The 19,539-nt window shown below is 47.0% G+C and overlaps 1 protein-coding gene across 1 annotated transcript in view; it reads right to left on the bottom strand.

Moving 5' to 3' along the window:
- Nucleotides 1-1,234: 1,234 nt before the first annotated feature.
- Nucleotides 1,235-19,539, bottom strand: part of Dok5 (docking protein 5) — a 142,727-nt gene continuing 124,422 nt past the window's right edge. The window contains exons 7-8 of the mRNA XM_034493718.2: nt 9,771-9,891; nt 1,235-1,784 (exon numbers count right to left, since the gene is read on the bottom strand). Of these exons, the coding sequence (XP_034349609.1) occupies nt 1,720-1,784; nt 9,771-9,891 (186 nt within the window). The 3' untranslated portion in view covers nt 1,235-1,719. The remainder of the gene's footprint in view (nt 1,785-9,770; nt 9,892-19,539) is intronic.

Raw genomic sequence — 19,539 nt, 5'->3', positions numbered from 1 at the left:
CAGCTCTCTAACAAGCAGTGGGCTTAGCTTAGCAGGCTTGGGTTTTTAAGCTAGGCCAAAGATATGGGGTTATAATTGGTGTCTATCTCCCCTTTGAGCCATTCTGGAAAAGCCCAAACGGCAATGGGGTGTCCAAGGGTCTTGTGGGGGCCTCTGCAACATATTTTTTCCATGAAACTCATTATGCATTTTCATCCATGAAAATAATGATTTCAGAGGAAGCTGGTGTGCAGAAGTATGCATTCAAGGTGAATCCTCCCATAAAGAAAGACCCCCATTCCAAGGATATGAATCTGTCCTTCTCTTTCTATCTGCCCATCTGACATGCATCTATCAGGGGTGCAGGCTGTGTACCAGGCTCAGCTCTAGGGCTTTAGATTGTAGTTGTCAAACTCAGCAAAGAAACACACCAACCATCCAGGTCGATTTGAATTTAAGATACAAGGGGCACTGTAAAACATACCCCTGCTCCATGTGGCATTTGGACCTCACTTCCATTTTTAAATTCCATATGAGCACTGCTTGCCTGAAGATCAAGTTTAATTGGAGGACATGACAGTGTGCAAGGTGAGTGCCCCCAGCTTACTTTTCCAGCCTGGCGAGAACATAACCTCTAATTGTCACGAGATTCTATTCCCATCTGGTACCTCCCCAGTGACACAGCCTAAAGAACAGGATGACCATCGCCCCTAGAGGCCCATTGAGCAAGAGCCACTCAGTACTGTTATTGTGTCCTGGTTCCCTTGATGCCCTGCTCTGGAAGGAATTAAGGTTGTACCTCTATGTCTCCAGAGTCCAGCAGAATACTGGGAACAAGAAGATTCCAGATCCAATTAATGAATGAGTGAATAGATGTGTCCATGGCTGGATTTGTGTCAAACGCAATGCAGAACCCTGTTCCCAGTGTATCTACTCTCCAGATACACCAAATGGGGACATAGAGGAAACTGGCACCAGGACCGAAGGGCTGTATGGGTGGCAATGCTGCTTATTTTTAAATGCCTTATATAAGTAGTCTACTTGAAATAAAGACCTTGGGGGGATGAAAGGGGGTTGAGGAAAACGCATGTTGCATGGCAAACAATAGAAACAGGTCCTCTGAGGGGGTCTTCACTGAGAGGAATGAGTGGAAATGTTGATTTAACTCATTGGGAATGCAAACAAATGTGAGTTCCTGAGTGAGCCAGAGCCACAGGGCCAGTCACCGAGGGATAGCACATACAGAACTGACAAATACTGAAGAGGCATTTTATTGTCCATGTTGACTATCTTACGACTGAAACACTTACAAGGAAAACCACACAAATCCACAAAGGGACAGACTCAGAGAGGCACAAGGGGCACTTGTCACCAATAGAAAATCAGTCCATAGTAGTGACACCGACTCCTTCTGTCCAGCTATAAAAACAGGGTGGGTTGATATTATCCAGGATGTTTCCATGAGGTTAGGGCTGTATCTTTAAAAAAAGAAAGAAAGAAGGAAAGAAAGAAAGAAAGAAAGAAAGAAAGAAAGAAAGAAAGAAAGAGAGAGAGAGAGAGAAAAGAAAAAAATATATACATATGTTGTTCCGCAGTGTTTCCCACGACCACACATGTTAGCAGGGTGTGAAGCTGCTCTTCTTCATCCTGCACTCTCCCTGGCTGTCCCTTTGTGTCCTCCTGCACGTGGATCTGTGGCTGATGCAGCACTTATGTGCTAACAGCTCTTGGCGGTGGCTGTCAGTGCTCAGACCGGTAGGTTGGGAAAGTCTCTGTCCGATGAAGCTTCAGCGGGCTGGTGGCATCTTTTCCAGAAAGAATTAGAGAAGACAAACAGTTATCTCTCAGGAAAGCTCATGGTCAAATTGGCTAGTCATACAATTGATTAAATTTGCCAGAGAGAAGTGGCCTGTTCAGGACAGGAGACTATTCCTAAAGTCACTCACAATGATATGCAAATACACCTCACGAAGTGTGTGATTAACATATCATTTGCATATGTGATTAACATATCATTTGCATTTGGCCTTTGCATTCAGCCCTGGTCAGTCTGTTAGCAGCTGTGGTACTCCTTAAATTTTCATCTGTAGTTCCTCCCTGTGCTGTGGTACTCAGAGGGGATTTGTCCAAAACATAAGACTACGAGGAGGACTACTTTTGATGTAGATGCTCTTTGCAAACCTGACTCAGACTAAGAAGATACCGTGCATTTTCTTATGTCACTCTTAGATGGAAAACTTTAACTTCCTCTATTCCAGTTCAGTCTCCAGCCAGTGAACAAGCCAAGAATGCCCCCCTTGAGAGAGCCTGGGGTGAGAAGGCCAGGAGAGTGGTGGGGGGAGTATCTCTAGGATTTCACCAAAGACCTGGGATGGGGGAGGCTCCAGAAGTCTATGAAAGGTGATTCTAGCTGAGATGCCTAGCAGTGAGGGATATGAAGCCTGAAGTGGCCACCTCCTGTAGCCAGGCAGGATTCCCAGTGGAGGGATAAGGACACCAACCTACTCATAAAATCTTTGACCCCAAAATTTGTCCTGCCTACAAGAAGTGCAGGGACAAAGATGGATCGGAGACTGAGAAAATGGACAAACAATGGCTGGCCCAACTTGAGATCCATCCTTTGGGCAAGAACCAATCCATGAGACTATTAATGATACTCTGTTATGCTTGCAGGCAGGAACCTAGCATAACTGTCCTCTGAGAGGCTCCACCCGGCACTGACTGAAACAGATGCAGAGACCCACAGCAAAACATCAGGCAGATCTCAGGAAATCTTGTGGAAGAGTTGGGAGAAGGATTGAGGAACCTAAGGGCATAGGAACTCCACAAGAAGACCAACAGAGTCAACTAATCTGGACCCTTGGGGGCTGTCAGAGACTGAAACACCCAAACAGCATACAAAGGCTGGACCCAGCCTTTCTCACCCCCGCACATATGTAGCAGATGTGCAGCTTGGTCTTTATGCTGGTCCCCCAGCAACTGGAGTAGGGGCTGACCCTGACTCTGTTGCCTGCCTGTGGATCCTGTTCCCCTAACTGGAATGTCTTGTTTGGCCTCAATGGGAAAGTATGTACCTAGTCCTGCAGTCCTGCATCGACTTGAGGTGCCAGGGTAGGTTGGTACCCAGGGAGGACCTCCCCCTCTCAGAGGTGAAGGGGAGGGAGAAGTGGGGTGAGGGGCCATATGAGAGGGGGCCTGGGAGAAGAGGGGCTGTGATTGGGATGTAAAGTGAATTAATTAATTGATGATTAATGAAAAAATAAAAGAATACCCCCACCCCAGAGTTAATCCAGGGACTGGCAGGCTTCCTCTATACAGAGCAAGAGAGTAAAACTAAGTAGATGCCAACAGCAGGGTAGCAGCCACAGCGAACACACAGTGTGTGAGCATATACATCCCTGTAAAACTGTATTAAGAAACACAGGAAGAGGGCTTGGGAGAAACCAGTTTGCCCAACCGGACAGCCAGGCACCCTTAATTTTATAAAACCACGATGTTTTACTGCCACCTGCTGGCCAGGGGTGGCACAAGCAGACATTTTACCGGGCTAAGTGAGTTCTCAGAGGGCACAAAGAAGCAGGACACAAGGAGGAAGGGGAGTCCTGAGACCCAGCAAGCATGGATGCTTCAGGCACACTTTCAAAACCACACCGTTGAACCAAGAGAAAAAGGTTGTTGGTGCCATGTGGCTCTGTGGCTCCAGGGCCTTCAGTTGACTTTCCCTTCCTGTCCCAACAACCCTGACTGAGCCCTTAGGCCTCAGCCACCATCCTCCCAACCCCCTCACCCCGGAAGAAACACAAGTAATCCCTGACACAAACTCATCTCCCACTTCTATGAGATGAAAGGGAAGATGCCTTTTATTCTCTGACTGAGGATTAGGGGAAGTGCAAGGGGAGTAGTGAGATGTTACAGTTTGCAGAGTTATCCCAATCTCTGCCCCAAACTAAAACAGCTACAGAGAGAACCAAGGGCTTGGGGCAAGTGAAATGTCTCTGTGGATGCCTGTCTCCAAGCCTCAGAGTCCCCAGTCAGTCTTCAGAATCCACATGGTGAAAAGAGAGAACAAATCCCAAAAGCTGTCCTCTGACCTGTTCATACACAGCCATCAATACTTGTCCCCCACACACAAGCACACACATATACACACATGTACACAGGCACCCACATATATACACACATGCATACATACGTGACCTCCTCACACACATGCCATCAATGCATGGCCCCCCGCAGGCACACACACATATACACACATGCACACACACATGCACACAGGCACACACACATATACACACATATACACACATGCATACACACAGGCACACATATATAGATATATGCACACACATGCACAGACATGGGCACAGACATATGCTCACATACACACATACATATACACACAGGCACATATACACACATGCACACACACATGACCACATGACCTCCTCACACACTTACCACCATTGCATATGTCACACACACACACACAAATATTTTTCAAATAAAAGGAGACACAAAAGCTTGGACACTTGCAAACCTCACATCTGAACCCAGACTAAATCCCTGGCCCTCAGAGGTGGTGATGGGTGTTAAATGTTAAACGTTCCCAGTTACTTCCCAGGCAACCTGAACATGTGTTCTAGTCTCTTTCTGATGCCCACACTGCAACATGGAAACATAGTATCCTTGGGTGGTGCTAGAACTCGCAGGTATATATTCCAGTATGTCTTTATTTGGTTTGAAAACAATTTCCTGCTGGGAACAGAAAGCCTAGACACGACATTCAGGAAAAATTCACATCTTGAGTCAAGTGTGAGGCCCTTGTCAGCAGCTCCTCAAACTCCAGAAGCTTCCAGAACAATTGACAGACAACAACCACAAGGGGCCAAGTGAAAGCCATGGCTAAACTGAATTTTTCAGTGAGACATGAAAGCTGGGTTTGGCTTTGGACAAAAAATGATGAACTGGAGGGCTGTCTACCCACTCTCGTGGGATGACAGAACGCTAGTACCAGCCTGGAGACCACACACTGGGCTCAGGTACACTCTGGCCTGCCACTGCATGGCTGACTAGAGGCAGCTACAGACAGCTCTCAGATAAAGTTTGCAATGCATGTGACCTTGACGAAGGTCCCACCAGATTCATACTGTCCTACCTCGCTCACTTCATGTCCCCCACAGCCCTGCAGATGTGATTGTGATGCCTGGCTTGCCACCTTTCCCCATGGCCTTTCTTAACTGCTATAGCCACTTGTAGGAGGGTTAACACATGTGTTCAGAAAACAAATGAACTCCCTAGCCTCACCACTGGCTCCAAAATTCTATCCCCCTGAGAATGGCCATGAACTGGCATAGACTGGGCTCAACCCCATGAGTAACATTCTGATCTTAGCACGTGGGCCTGTGACTCACACTGGGGCTGAGGCCTCCTCTCAGGGTTAAGGGCCATCTGATGACACTGCCAGGGGTTCAGAACCTGGTCCCATGCCCGTTTCTCTGCCAGTGAGTCTCATGATCCTTAGAAAGAATTGATTGTCATGTCTCCACTTCCTTAATTCTTTACAACAGAGAAGATGAGGAGGAAGAGGGGAGGGGAAAGGGGAAGGGGAAGAGGAGGAGGAGGAGGAGGAAGAAGAGGAAGATGAGGAGGAGGAGGAAGAGGAGGAGGAAGGTGAGCTTCTCTTGCTAGCTCCAACTGTGGAGATCCTCACCAGAAGGATGGACATAAGGCTGGCCCTATGGCAGATTCTGGTAGATGCGCATGACACCATACTTTGGTTTCCTGTCTGAGGGATGACACAGAAGCTTGCTTTTCCTTGGTTTCATTTTGAAAGAAATGATTTTATCTGCAAGGCAGACTTGTGAGGGTGTTCTGGAAAGCCTGGCTCAATGGGAGATCTCTGACAAGGAGGCTGAAGAATCAGAACGTGATGAATAATAAGCAATGCCCTGTGCTGAGGCCAGACACTCCACTGCTCACTGAGATGCTGTCAGGCGGCTCCCCCACCACCCCTTCTCCAGATTCTCAGCAATATTAGAATCAAAACAGGATTCAAGCCCGACACCACTGTGGTCACACCCTCAGCACACCACGTACAGGGGATCTCGTCCACCAATCCCATCATCCAACCCCTTTCTCCATCTCACCCCCACTCACTTCTGCCTCAGGACCTTTGCATTCACTGATCTGCCTTGGCAGAAAGGTTTCCTGGGCTGGAGAGATGGCTCAGTGGTTAAGAGAGCTGATTGCTCTTCCAGAGGTCCTGAGTTCAATTCCCAGCAACCACGTGGTGTCTCACAACCATCTGTAATGGGATCCTGATGCCCTCTTCTGGTGTGTCTGACAACTACAGTATACTTATATACATAAAATAAAAAAGAAAATCTTTAAAATTGAGATAAATGTCTAATTCACTGTCACCCAGGGCTCTCCATTAGCTTGAAAGCTACCAGAGAGAAGTCACGTGCCTGTCATCCTCGTGGTGCTAGCAAAAAGTATATGCTCAATAAACAGGCACTGGGTCAGCGGGTGCACAGGTAGATGAGAAAAGAGAGAAGAACATCAAGTTCGAAGTAGATAGCCAATCTCAGAGGCATCGATAGCTCGCCGATCTCAGAGACATCGATAGCTCTTGAGGTTCTTAAAGCCTTCACACCAAATAAAAAGAAATTCTTCCTAAGTTACCCGATTTAAGACGCTAGTATGTTAGGTGCCCCATAGAAAATAACTTGGTTTTTTTTTTTTTAATTTTACTTATTTAGTTCATGTGTGTGCTTCTCATGTGTACACATATAGCTGTATATATGCTGAGGTCGGAAAACAACTTGGGGTATTGAGTGCGCTCTCCCATCATCCGGGCCCTCGGGATGGAACTCAGGTCGTCCGGCTCAGTGCCTGATGCACTTACCCACTGAGGCACCTCGCTGGCCTGACCATAGAACTATCTTTGTCGGGTGCCAGTTTTTACATTGTGAATAATTTTCCGTCATCTGCATTGTGAAATCGCTGCATTGCTGAGCAGCTCCTTCAGATATGCGGGCCAACAAAATTTTGTTCACTGTTTCTCTTTCATGGATTTCTCCCAGATTTTATGCTAAAGGGCCTTCACGTGTTCACTTTGTATTCTCCTAACCACAGAAGAGTTCTTCTACACGGAAACTGGAAGGCGTGGGAGGGGCAGAGAAGATGAATGTAGTCCACCTTCATGAATGTAGCACAAGTCAAAGCCAGATGCTTCCTTCACTGCGACAATAATAAAACTCTATTCCCGGGCTTACCAGCAGGTGGCAGTCTAAGCCTAAATTTGGGAAGGTGAGGCCTATTTTTCTCAAACCAGTCTGATAAATTCTGATTTTTAGATTAATCACTTAGAGATGCCAGGAAACTTCAGCTGGAACTCCATCGATGTAGGTGATTTGGGTAAAGTCAACCTTTTCTTGGCTACTTATCCAGCCACTCAGGATCCATGTTTCCAATATCTGCACAGTGACTGCTAGCATGAGGAACATGGAGTCACAAAGACCCAGTGGGTTTTGGAAGAGGCTCAGTTGGTAGACTGTTTGCTTCACATGTACAACGTTCTGGGTTCTGTCCTCCAGGCATGATATCACAATCCCAGCAATCAGGATATAGAGACAAAGGCAGCAGAAATTCAAGGTCCTCCTTGGCTACACAGTGAGTTTGGAACAGCCTGGGCTACATGAGATCCTATCTCAGGAAGAAGGAAGACTGTGCTTTCTCACATCCCACCTTTCAATACATGATGGTGACCCTGCAGGACCCAGAAGACACCAGGATGGAAGCGGCTGTGACATCACTGTTTCCCAGAAATGTAGCCATGACTAACAAACAATGAAATTCCAGCTGGTCTGGTTCCCACTGAGGAGCCTGGCCCTTCATCTCAGGAGTGTCACGAACCATGTCTGTGCACCAACAACAAACAGTAAAATCCAGGGGGAGACTTGGCAAGTGAGGAAGGATGAAGTGCAGTTGTAGAGCTGTAGGGATGGCAGAATATTCCGGAAGGGGGAGGGGGAGGAGGAGGAGGAGGGGAAGAAGAGGAAGAGGAAGAGGAAGAGGAAGAAGAAGGAAGAGGAGGAGGAGGAGGAAGAGGAGGAGGAGGAAGAGGAAGAGGAGAAGAAGAAGAAGAAACTTGCCAGGGAAGGGTTGTCAGCAGGAAAGAATGAAGGGAAGGCAGCTGTGTGGCTTAAGTGCAGGGCAGATATGGATGACAAAAGATGGCTTTTTCTATAATCATCCATCTCTCTGTTCATCCACCCACCCATCCATCCTCCCATCCATCCATTCATCTACCCATCCATTATCCATCCATCTATCCATCCACCCATCCATAACCCATCCATCCATCCACCCATCCATCCACTCATCCATCCACCCATCCATCCATCCATCAATATTCATCCATCCACCCATCCATCCATCCATCAATATTCATCCATCCACCCATCTATCCATCCATCCATCCATCCACCCATTCATCCACCCATCCATCCATTCATCAATATTCATCCATCTATTTATTCCTACATATGATGGTTAGTTTGAAATATTAACTTGCCACACTTTAGAATCACCTAAGAGGAGACTCTCAATCAAATAATTATCTAGCTCAGGTTGGGCCTGTGAGCATGTTTGTAGGCAACTGTCCTAACTCTTAATTGACCCAGAGCCCACTGTGGGTGGCACTATCCCCTATGCTAAGTCCTGGGCTGTATAACAGTGAAGAAAGCTTGCTGAGACAGGGAGCAGCAGCTTGAGACTATGGCTCAGTCTACCAGCTGAGCTACATCCCTGGCCCCATTGAGCCATCTCTCTGCTCTTGCCTGTGAATTTTATGTGACTAGCTGCTCAATTGCCTGTCTTGACTTCCCTGCATAGAATACAGCTGGGAGCTGGGAGCCACAATAAACCTTCCCTGTGCTGTCCTTGGTCAGGGTACTGTGAGCTCAGTCTCATAGGGTACTGTGAACTTAGTCTTTGGCATGCTCTTTCCAGTGTAGGGCTGAACACACCATCAGGTCCTGCAGCAAGGATGTTCCACACAGGTTTGTTGGTTGGCTTACATATCAGTTAGACGTGAGTACGACAATTTCCTTGTGCTAAAGTATCAGAGGGTGCGTTAAAAGAATAAGAAAGGTTTTAAGTCCCATGTTGAACTGGGGAATCTTTTGGTCTCCCAGTGAGCAGACCTGTACCCTACTTCAGAGGATTTGTTTCTCAAGAGGAAGGGATCTCTCTCTCTCCCTTGTAATCCTGGAGCAGTGAGTGGTTCCTACCAAGAGTATTCAGGAGAAGCACCTTGGGTTTTGTTAAAAGCACAACAGACTGGAGGAGGCCCGCCCTCTTCTATTTTAGAATGGCTGGAGAAAGGCCTGAGAATCTGCATGTCTGGCAGTGCCCTAGTGATGCTGACCCATTAGTCTTAAGCTCAGAGGACTGTTTCTAGAACCTGGACTCTAGCCCTTGTCCAGACTTTGTACAGGTGTCCCTCCAAGACGGGTTGCTGTGTCTCTTCCTGGGACCTCAAGCCTCAGGACTGCTGCAGCCCTGGCTAAGGACCCAAGAATCTACATTTTAAACAAATTCCCCGAGGACAGTGTGACAGATGAAAACCTTTGAGGATCAGGAATCCGGAAAGAAGAAGTATCCAGGGTCAGGAGGCCTCAAGAGAGGTCCTCAACTTGGGAGGTGGCATACAGCAGTTTAACGGGTCCCTCTAGTGTGAGCATCCAGGCATGGGCCTCATGCAGGCAGTGTGCCCTGCTTACCTTGCAGGTGGTACAGCTGCCCTGTACTGTGCTGCCTCGTGATGTGATGCCAGTAGGCGCTGCGGGGCAGGGGCACCACCGTGCTCAGTGATGCTGCCCGCTCGCTCTTCTTCATCTGGAGCTGGGATCAAAAAGAAGAGAGAGGTGACTCAGCATGACGGAGACCCGAGGGGCAGCGTGAGTGTCAGGACCTGAGTCAGAGGACAAGGAGACCGTCAGAGCCACAGAACCAGCTGTCTACACACAAAGGGCCCACTCATGGTGGTGGGCAGTCCCTGGCTTCACCTGCTTAGCAGCACCACGCTTCTTCCTGTTGGCAACATGAACTTCCTTTTGGGGACCACTCTCCCCCTCTATCCCTCCGCAGGTGACCTTACCACCTGTTCTGGGGTGAAGCTGGTCACCCACGCCAAGCCAAAATAATGTAGTTGTCTGGGCTTCTATTACATAGGGAACAAACACTAGAGGTGAGCTAATGATTTGTGGCAATTGTATTAGTTGCTTTATCCTCTGGGTCTAGAATATTTCCTGACACATAGTAGGTATGCAAGAAACAGGTGTTGCAGGAAGGCGTCTTCTCACGAAGGGAGAAAGGGAAGCAGAGACCATCTTGGAAGAACAAAGAATGTGAACAGATGCCAATAAGAGCAAGACAGCCAAGGAAAGAGTGAGGGCTAGAGAGGCTCCTAGGGACCGGATGCCAGCGGGGCTAGAGAGGCTCACGGGGACTCCAGGCCAGTGGGGCTAGAGAAGCTCACGGGGACTCCAGGCCAGGGGGGCTAGAGAGGCTCACGGGGACCAGGGCCCAACCCCAGACTTCTCAACAAGCTGAGCCAAGGATGGTCGAGTTAGATCTGTTGCCAGTGTCAGAAAACAAAAGCACCCTGTCTGCTTGGCCGCCATGCCTTCGCTCAACTGTCCCCTGGTCTAGGTTCCGAGGGAGCAAAGGGGCCAACCCAGCACAAGAATCTGGGATCTTGAGAAGATCAGAGGCCTGCTTTGCCACAGTAGGGGGGCCCAGCAGAAGCTGCAGAGAAAAGCAGCCAGGACCACATTTAGAAGAAGGGTTCGTGACAAGGTGAAGGCATCTGAGCGCTGGCCTCCGGTGTCCACAGTACAGCCTTCTTTGCCAGAACACCCGGCGCTGTAACACCCGGCGCTGTTTCCTAATTTGATACCCTGAGTGCTTGAGCACTGGGTAAGTCCTCGTAACTCTTTACAAAAGAGACCGTATTCATCAAGACGTGGGTTTGCGCAGGATGTCTGTCAGTGTTACTTAGTGATCAGCAAAGGCTGGAGGTTACTTAAGCCCCCCCCCCCCCCAGTCCAGGCCTGAGTAGTTGCTCAGAGACACAACTGGATACTTGGTAACAGCTTTCCCTGAGAACAGAAGAGTTAAGTAACAGAAAAGGAAAAAGGTGTATATATTGTGCCGGGAAGAAAGCACAGCAGACCTGAAAAGCACTGAGTCCCTGCCCTGCTGGGCTGTGTGAGACTTTGATGAGAGGAGACATGCTTACCCTTGCCTAGGGAAAAAATCTAAGCATAGGGAAAGAAGCAGAGGTGTTGATGGTGATGATGGTGATAGTGATGATGATGGTGATGATGATGATGGTGATAGTGATGATGATGGTGGTGATGGTGATAGTGATGATGATGGTGGTGATGGTGATAGTGATGATGATGGTGGTGATGATGATGGTGATGATGGTGAAGGTGATAATGATGATGATGAACAATTCCGATGATGACTGACGATCATGAGGATGGTGATAAGGAGTCGTAATGATGGCGATATGAAACTGGTCATGATGACGGTGTAATGAATGTGACGTTGATCGTGATGATGGTGATAGGCAGACAGAGGTGATAATGGTGGTGACCGTCACCCGCCAAGCCCATTTAGATTTTCTCTTAAAGAAAGGAACTTCCTGTACGTGTGCCTTCAGCCTGGGTGTTTTCAAACAGAACACCCGCACGTTCTCCAATAAACCCAAACAATATTAAGCTCCACACGGGGGAGACGGGAACTCATTGCAGCTCAAGAGACTCAACTTGCAAAGCAGATAATGGGCAATCGCTCAGAGATAATTTAATTTATATGTGTTGCTTCACTGTTGCTGGATTGAATTTCTGATCCCAGTCATAACTGCATAGTTACCAAATATGTCCCCACATGAAGTTAGAAAGCACAGGGTTTATGGGGCAGCTTTCCCTAAAAATGGACTCTGAGGTCGAAAGGTGAGCAAGCACTGAGCCTCCTCAGGGAAACGCCTGCAGCCTTCTCTGTCCTCAAGAAGAGTCTCCCAGAAAAAAAAAGGGGGGGGTGGGGGAATCAACCTTTGAGCGGTGACATCTGACCTCATTTACACACAATGAGAGGTGAAGGGAGAAACAGACAAATGTGGCCAGCCCAGGGATTTGATTTTCTTAATACTAGATTGTATTTAATATAATAAAATTCTAATATAAAGGAAACCCTTGGGAAATAGCAGTCATTTCACATTATTTGCTACATTGCTGCAAATATGTTTGGATGGCCTGACGCTCTGGCAGTATTTTTAGAAAGCTTATTTATTTAGTAACAAGAATAAAATGACACTGGTGTCATGTTTTGTGGAGAACAGCACAAAGCATTGGCTTCTCATTCCTCTCTCAGCCCTTTGGAAAAAATAAAACCCAATTCCACGAAAGGAACAGTTTCTTAAAAACTGCCCTTGGAGAAAAATGACAAGAAAGGACTTGTGTCATCGGACAATGTGAAGACAACTGGATGGTCCTTTAAAAGTGACGAGATCCTGGAGATGCTGGATCCAGGCCACGTGGAGACAGCATGGTGGGGAGGGCTCGCTTGTTCCTCCATGCTTCTGCCTAGAGTTCACACTGGCAAAGGGGTCAGTAGCCTTGTGTGTGACTGGCAGGAATATCAGTTAGCAACTGTGGTGGAGGATTGCATTTGGGTAGCTGGAGAGAACTGTACCTTTCTCCTTTATAAAACACTCTCCATCTGTCTGTATTGTGTGGCTGTTTTCAACCATCTATCTGATCCTTGCACATTGGGAAAATAAGAATCACCTTGAACTTTGCAAAAACAACGGGAACTTCTGCTATGGTGGGAGAGTGGCGTTCCTGGAAGAGTTCCTCATCCACAAAAGTATGGAAGCATCAGGTTAGGGGATGGGCGCTAGAACCACGTGCTCGTGTGCAGTCACTATCAACCTGTGGCCCAGCTTGGACAGTCATGAAGTCTGGACCAGGTTTATGAGGGACTACAGAACATACAGAAAAAAAAAAAAAAATCTCGGTTGGAAATGCTGGCTCTTAGTTTCTTTTCCTGTTGCTGTGGTACAAATACTCTGCCAAGCACAGATTAAGGGAGAAAGTGTTTGTTTTTCCTCACAGCTCAAGGTTCACTTCAAGAAGATGGGAAAGCCAGAGAGGTGGAGGCTTGACATGGCTGGCCACATCAAATCCACAGTCGGGGAACAGAGGGGTGGATTGCTGCAGCAGACAGTCTCCTTTTTAGACTCTCCAGCATCCTCACCCAGGGGAATGGTGCTGCCCACAGTGGGGAGCCCTTCTCACCTCAACACAATAAAGATGATCCTCCAGAAGACAGGGCCAGAGGCCCACCCCCAGGTGATTCTAGACTCTGTTGAGTAGGTAATTAACAGTAGCCACCACAGCTGGCCTGAGGAGGTCCCAGCGGTAAGTATAGAAGGAGTGGTATTTTCAAAAGGCAGGCATCAGTGGGTGTGTGTCTACAGGATTGCCTGTTGCAGGCACATTCCTCACCAGGGTAGCCCTGGGTGCTTTGCTCATCCCGTTTACTGAGAACTACCATCTGAAGCAGCTGTACAGGGCTTTGTCTATGTCACATCTGAGTTCCTTTAGAGAAAAGTCCCCTGCAAAGCTTACCAGCTTCAACACTACAATGAACCTTCCTCCAACTCACCCAATGCACCTGAGCTCCTTAGGAAGGGAGACAGGGTATGAAAGGGGATGGACTGTATATCCTGCCTGGCCCATGCAGTCACGACCGTTCCCTCCCAACATACACTCTGCTCTGCTCTACATGAAACAACGGCCACGAGGGAATTGTGGCTTCTGTGCTCTTCCCCTCCCCCCTCCCCCTCCCCCTCCCTTGCCCCTCCCCCTCCCCTCTCCTTCTTCTCCCCCTCCCCTCCCCTTCCTCTCCTAAGAGACTCCTGGTGCTGTGCAGCGCCATGAAATACTCAGGGCAGTCAGTCAACCAACCTGTGCAGCCATGGCATCTCAAATGTACTACAAGCACCATGCTGCCTGAAAGAGTTGTTGGTTCTTCCAAGTCTCTCTTCCCAGGATTGTAAAAAGCAGTCAATGAACCATAAGCCCATTAACAAAATATCAATAGAGGCTGGAGATGTGGTTCATCAGTTAAAAGCACTGGCTGCTCCTACAAAGGACCTGTGTCCCATTCCCAGCCACCACAAGGCAGCTCACAATCATCTGTAATTCTAGTTCCAAGAAATATGGCGCCCTCTCCTGGTCTCCATAGGTACCACAGACACATGGCACAGACATAGTAGGCAGGCAAAACACCCGTACACATATAACAGAATAAATAAACCCTACAAAATAAGTCAGATTGTCCAAAAAATTGAAAGCAGATTTTATGTTTGGGATCACATGCATGAACCTGAAATAATTGCACTTGGTGAAAGAAGCCACTATAAATAACATCATAATTATATATTTTCATTTATATGGGATTCTCAGGAGAGGTGAATCCCTGGGGGAAGTAGATGTTCTCAATGTGCAGAGGAGACAGGGTAGTGACAATGTTCTGTACTTGATTGCAGCTTCATAGTTCCAAATGTAAAACCATTAACTACATAGCTTATAGAGGCGTGTGCCCATGATCTATAAACAAGGATGATACGTTGTGCTCCTATCTCAAGGAAGTCCTCGTCAAAGCCACAAAACTATCTAGCCGTACCTATGATACAAGTCGCTCAGAAGGCATGAGATTGCAGGTTAGTGCTTAGCTTCCCCTCAAGTGGCGTCAGAGAAAGTTAGAGCCCAGGCACATTCCAACCCTTTGCCATTACGACACGGACCTATCATTTGCAAAGTTCATGCTTGAGAATGTCACGGTTGAGTTACCACCTTAAAAATGCAGAAATGCAATCTCATAAAGTCTGTGGATGTCTGCTGAGCTGCATTCATAACTATCCTTGGCTGTATGCAGCCCTCAGGCTCTGGATTAGACACTCCTTCTCTGGAGACCTGAATGGCAAAGCCTTAGCAAGTCCTTCAGTAGCACCCAACACTCACAGTGAAGCTGTCTGCCAAGGTCCCTTCCTCTAGTGAGAAAATTCTAGTAACTATCTCAAGAGAGAAAAAATTCTAATGGTCAAGCTATTAGGCCCCCACAGGACCTGTAAAGTAACAGCAGCTGAACGTCCCAAACTTGCCAAAGGCTGTGGGCTCTGAACTCTTTAGTCTGACAGGAACATGTTCCCTGTGTCTATCAAGATTCTAAGCCCAGGAGTGCACAGCGGCAGGGGCCTGGCTGCAATCCTCCCCCATACTGTCCCTCTGCAGTAGAGCTGTGTGGAGAAATGGAAACGTGTAGCTAGGTAGAATTCTGTCTGCTGCAGTCACTCCCAGGATACAGGTCATGTGACCCTGGTCTGCACCTACTAAGAAGCAACTGCACATGGGCGAATGATTTTGACTCAAAGTCCGAGAATCGCCCTTCTTGGGTTAACTGACTTCCTCTGGTCTCAGTCAGAAGTAACTCAGGGAGGACTCAGGCAATCACCGTGTACAAACAATACTGTCCTTGTCTATCCATTCATCCTGGTCCTGAGAGGATGGACAGTTCCAGGATACTGTTGGGCAGTGGATCACATGACTCAAGAGCCATTCTTGTCTCTGTGTGTATTTTCCATCCAACAGGCTTCAAAGTTCATGTGACTATTTCCCTCCCCTTTTCTTTCTTTCATTCTTCTTTTCCTCCCTCCATGCCCCCTCCTTCCTTGACTCCTTGATTCCTTCTATAAGATAGGGGCTCTTGTGGCTGATACTGGCCTCAAATTCACTGCATAGTCAAGGGTGAACTTCTGCTCCTCTTGCCTCTTCTCCTAAGTGCCAAGATTACAGGCATGTGCTACCACATCTGGTTTATGTGATACTGGAGACCAAGTCCATGGCTCCCTTCATGCTTGGTAGGTACTCTACCAACTGAGCTACATCCCCAACTAAGCCTATGCAACTCCGATAATGACCTCAATTGTGTCTGTACATGTGTGTGTGCATGTGTGTATGTGTGTGCATATGTGTGTACATGCATGTGTGTATGTTCACATGTGTGTTCAGATGTGTATGTGTGTATGCTGAAGCATGTGTACATGCATGTGTATATGTGTATGCATATGTGTGCAAACACATGTGTATTTATGTGTGCATGTGTGTTTATGGATGTATGTGTGTGCAGATGTGTATACATACATATATATGTGCATGTATGTGTGTTTATATCAAATTTCCAGAAAGTTTTAAGCATAAACTATAGCAAAGTTAAGCTAGATGAGAAAACAGTCAGAGAGAGATAGAGGGGAGGGTTGAGGGGAAAGGAGAGGGAGAGAAGAAAAGCTCTCAGGTATTATCCTTTCTCCTTCTACACCATGTTTAGCTGTCTCTTGGCAGCAGCCCTGCCCCCCCCCCAGGCCTGGTCATTGGCATCTCCAATATCCTTCCATTTTCCTATCTGTGACACAATTAAATTTCCCCCACTTTGCCCTCCAACTCCATGCTCCATGCCCTGGTTGATTTGTTGTCAAATTGACACTCCCAGGGAGGTGAACCTTCCTTGAGGAGTCACATTCATCAAATTAGGCTGTAGAGCATTTTCAGGTGCTGACTGACAGAGCCTACTGTGGGTACAGTCCCCAGGCAGATGGCCTGATGTATAAGAAAGGTAGCTGAGCAGGAGCCAGGAACAAGCTGGCAAGCCCACTGCTACATGGCCTCTACTTCAATTTCTGCCTCCAGGTTCCTGCCCTGAATCTCCCCCAGTGGTGGATTATAACCTGTAAATGAAATAAACCCTTTCTTCCCATGCTACTTTTGGTCAGTATTTAATCACAGCAACAGACAGACACATACTAAATAAATACGTAGAATAAAGAGAATGAAACATTTTTGAAGCTTTCAATGTACTTTCAGAACAGTTACAGAAACAGGAGTCAACTACAGAAGTGGCAGCATGCTCAAATTCCATTCCTACCGGAGAAGGCTTGATACTTACTCTCAAAGGCAACTCAGTCTTTGGATCTGAAAATATTTTGCCTGGCAGCAAGAAGGGGAAAGTATTCCAATATTTGTGATATTTATGACCTGTTCCTAAGACTTGTAATATATTGCACTCTCACACACAACTGATATATTTTGTTGTGTTTAAGACATACAGGAGTATATCTATGGCAGATCCTAAATCAGCTCCCAGCAAGCAACAAAGAAAGACAGATAAAGCCTGTGAACATGCTGGGATATTTCTTGTCTATCTGTTTTTATTTAAAAGTGCATAGATAGGAGCTAAGGAGATGGCCCAGTGGTTAAGAGCACTGGCTGATCTCCCAGAGGATCTGGGTTCAATACCCAAGCACCCACATGACAATTCACAATTGTCTGACTCCAGTCCCAGGGAGTATAATGTCCTCATGTGGCCTCTATGACCACTTCACACATGTAATGTACACACATACATCCAGGCAAACATTTATATACTTATAAAATTAAAACAAATGAAATCTCAAAAAATAAAAAAAGGGTGTATACTGCTCTTGCCGAAGACTCGAGTTCCAATTCTAGCAGCCACCACTGAGCAGCTCACAGCTGCCTATACTTCTAGTTCCAGGGAATCCAACACCTTCTTCTGGCCTCCCAGGCACCTATAAGTGCCTGTGCACACCCACACAGAGACACACACATGCACACACACACACACACACACACACACACACACACATACGGTTAAAAATAAAATAAAATGTGCATTCAGCGTACATGTGATGCACTGATGCACACTAGCTGATAGACAGGGACAGTTACAGAACACCCTCCCTTCCCATGTTATTCAGCGTAGGCACGTTCTAACACCTTTGGACCTGTTGTGTTCCATGATGTCACTGCCCACACCCTGCACAGTAGCTTACCTTGCCTGTTTCCTGGCCATGTTTTATCTCTCGGGTAAGACTCTGCATTTTAAAGTAACCCACTCTCCTTTCTGAAGCCCTTTTCTTGCTGACCCCAGTTTTCATCCGGAGAGCCAATATAGGAACTGCGGCTCCAACTGCCAATTTTCAAGCAGGTTTTAAATTTTAATTTCAATTTGCACATTAAAATGGTTTTCAACTGACTCGAAAATTACTTTTAAGTGTTGCTGCACTATCACAGAAGCAGCAGCAGAAGACTTGGTGACTTCATTTTTGCTCTTAAAGAACCTTCACGTTGTTGTGCAGCAGACTAAACTATAATCACCAGGAAGAAAAGAGTTCAGTCTTTGGGAAATCATAGGAAATAAATTTAAAGGCTAGGAGTAGCAACTTCCTAGGCAGGGTCCAGGTGACAGTTTGTCACTGGCATGAATTTAAATACTATCTAGCCACAGTCGGGCCTTCCTAAATATGTGCTCATTACTACAATCTTCCCTTAATATATAGTATATTATTATAATATATATGCGGGGGGGTGAGTCACTGGCTGTGACACCAGACATCTCTCAGGGGTCTTGGAATCTTCGAATGTACCCCTGGAAGTATGGGGACATTCTCATACTTGTGGGATGAACTAATTTATTAAGAAATGTAAGGCCAACAGGTACGTGGGTACGTGGGTACGTGGGTACGTGGGTATGTGGGTACGTGGGTACGTGGGTATGTGGGTACGTGGGTACATGGGTACGTGGGTGCGTGGGTACTTGGGTACGTGGGTACGTGTGTTCAGGAGAGATTCAAGGAGGTAAACTGTAAGGGCAAATTCTTTGGCATTATTTTCTATTTTACATCAAATTCAAATCGAAATGAATGTGTTTCATCATAAGTCCCAGCCCTTCCCCCCACGTACACCACCCTGCTCATTGGCTGAAAGAACTTGGCAACTCTGAATAACCACTGAGGACTGAGTGTGAGTGTCTCTCTCCCAGGAACAGCAAGGTGGGATGGGTGGTCATACACCCAGGAAAGGACTTAAAGGGACATGCATTCCACAAAGTATGGTAGTGTGACAACCTCTCACCCATCCTATCTCCAGTCCCCACTCTCCACTCTCCTCCAAAGAACCCTAACAAAGAAAACCAGAAGTGAAAAGGAACGTTAGAAAGAGCTCTCAGAGGATCCAAACGTAATCTCAGGTCTCTAAATTGAGAGGATTGCTCACTTATCTCAAGATGGGGAATGGGGTTTGAACCAGATCTTAAATGTCATGTTTACTTCTACAGAATCCAGACCAGATGGTCAACCTTCAACAAGAACAGGAGGCTTACCAGAGAGATTTTCTCTTAAAGGCATTGAAAACCAACGTGTATGCTCACGGTAGCTGCAAAATGTGGACCACGCCCAACGGGTCTGCACTTCCCAGGTTTGTCAAACACCCCGGCAGCTTCTCACTAATACATCTTTTAGACACTGCTCAGGCCTTAGGGACTGAGATAAACACCCTTGCTGCGTTCCTCCAGGCTCTTCCCTTTGAAGAACAGGTTCACTCAATCAATACCAACTACTTA

The sequence above is a fragment of the Arvicanthis niloticus genome, chromosome 2 (genome assembly GCF_011762505.2).
Source record: "Arvicanthis niloticus isolate mArvNil1 chromosome 2, mArvNil1.pat.X, whole genome shotgun sequence".
Lineage (NCBI taxonomy): Eukaryota > Metazoa > Chordata > Mammalia > Rodentia > Muridae > Arvicanthis > Arvicanthis niloticus.
The sequence above is the reverse complement of the archived record's forward strand: the minus strand, read 5'-3'. Positions and strand labels throughout refer to the sequence as shown.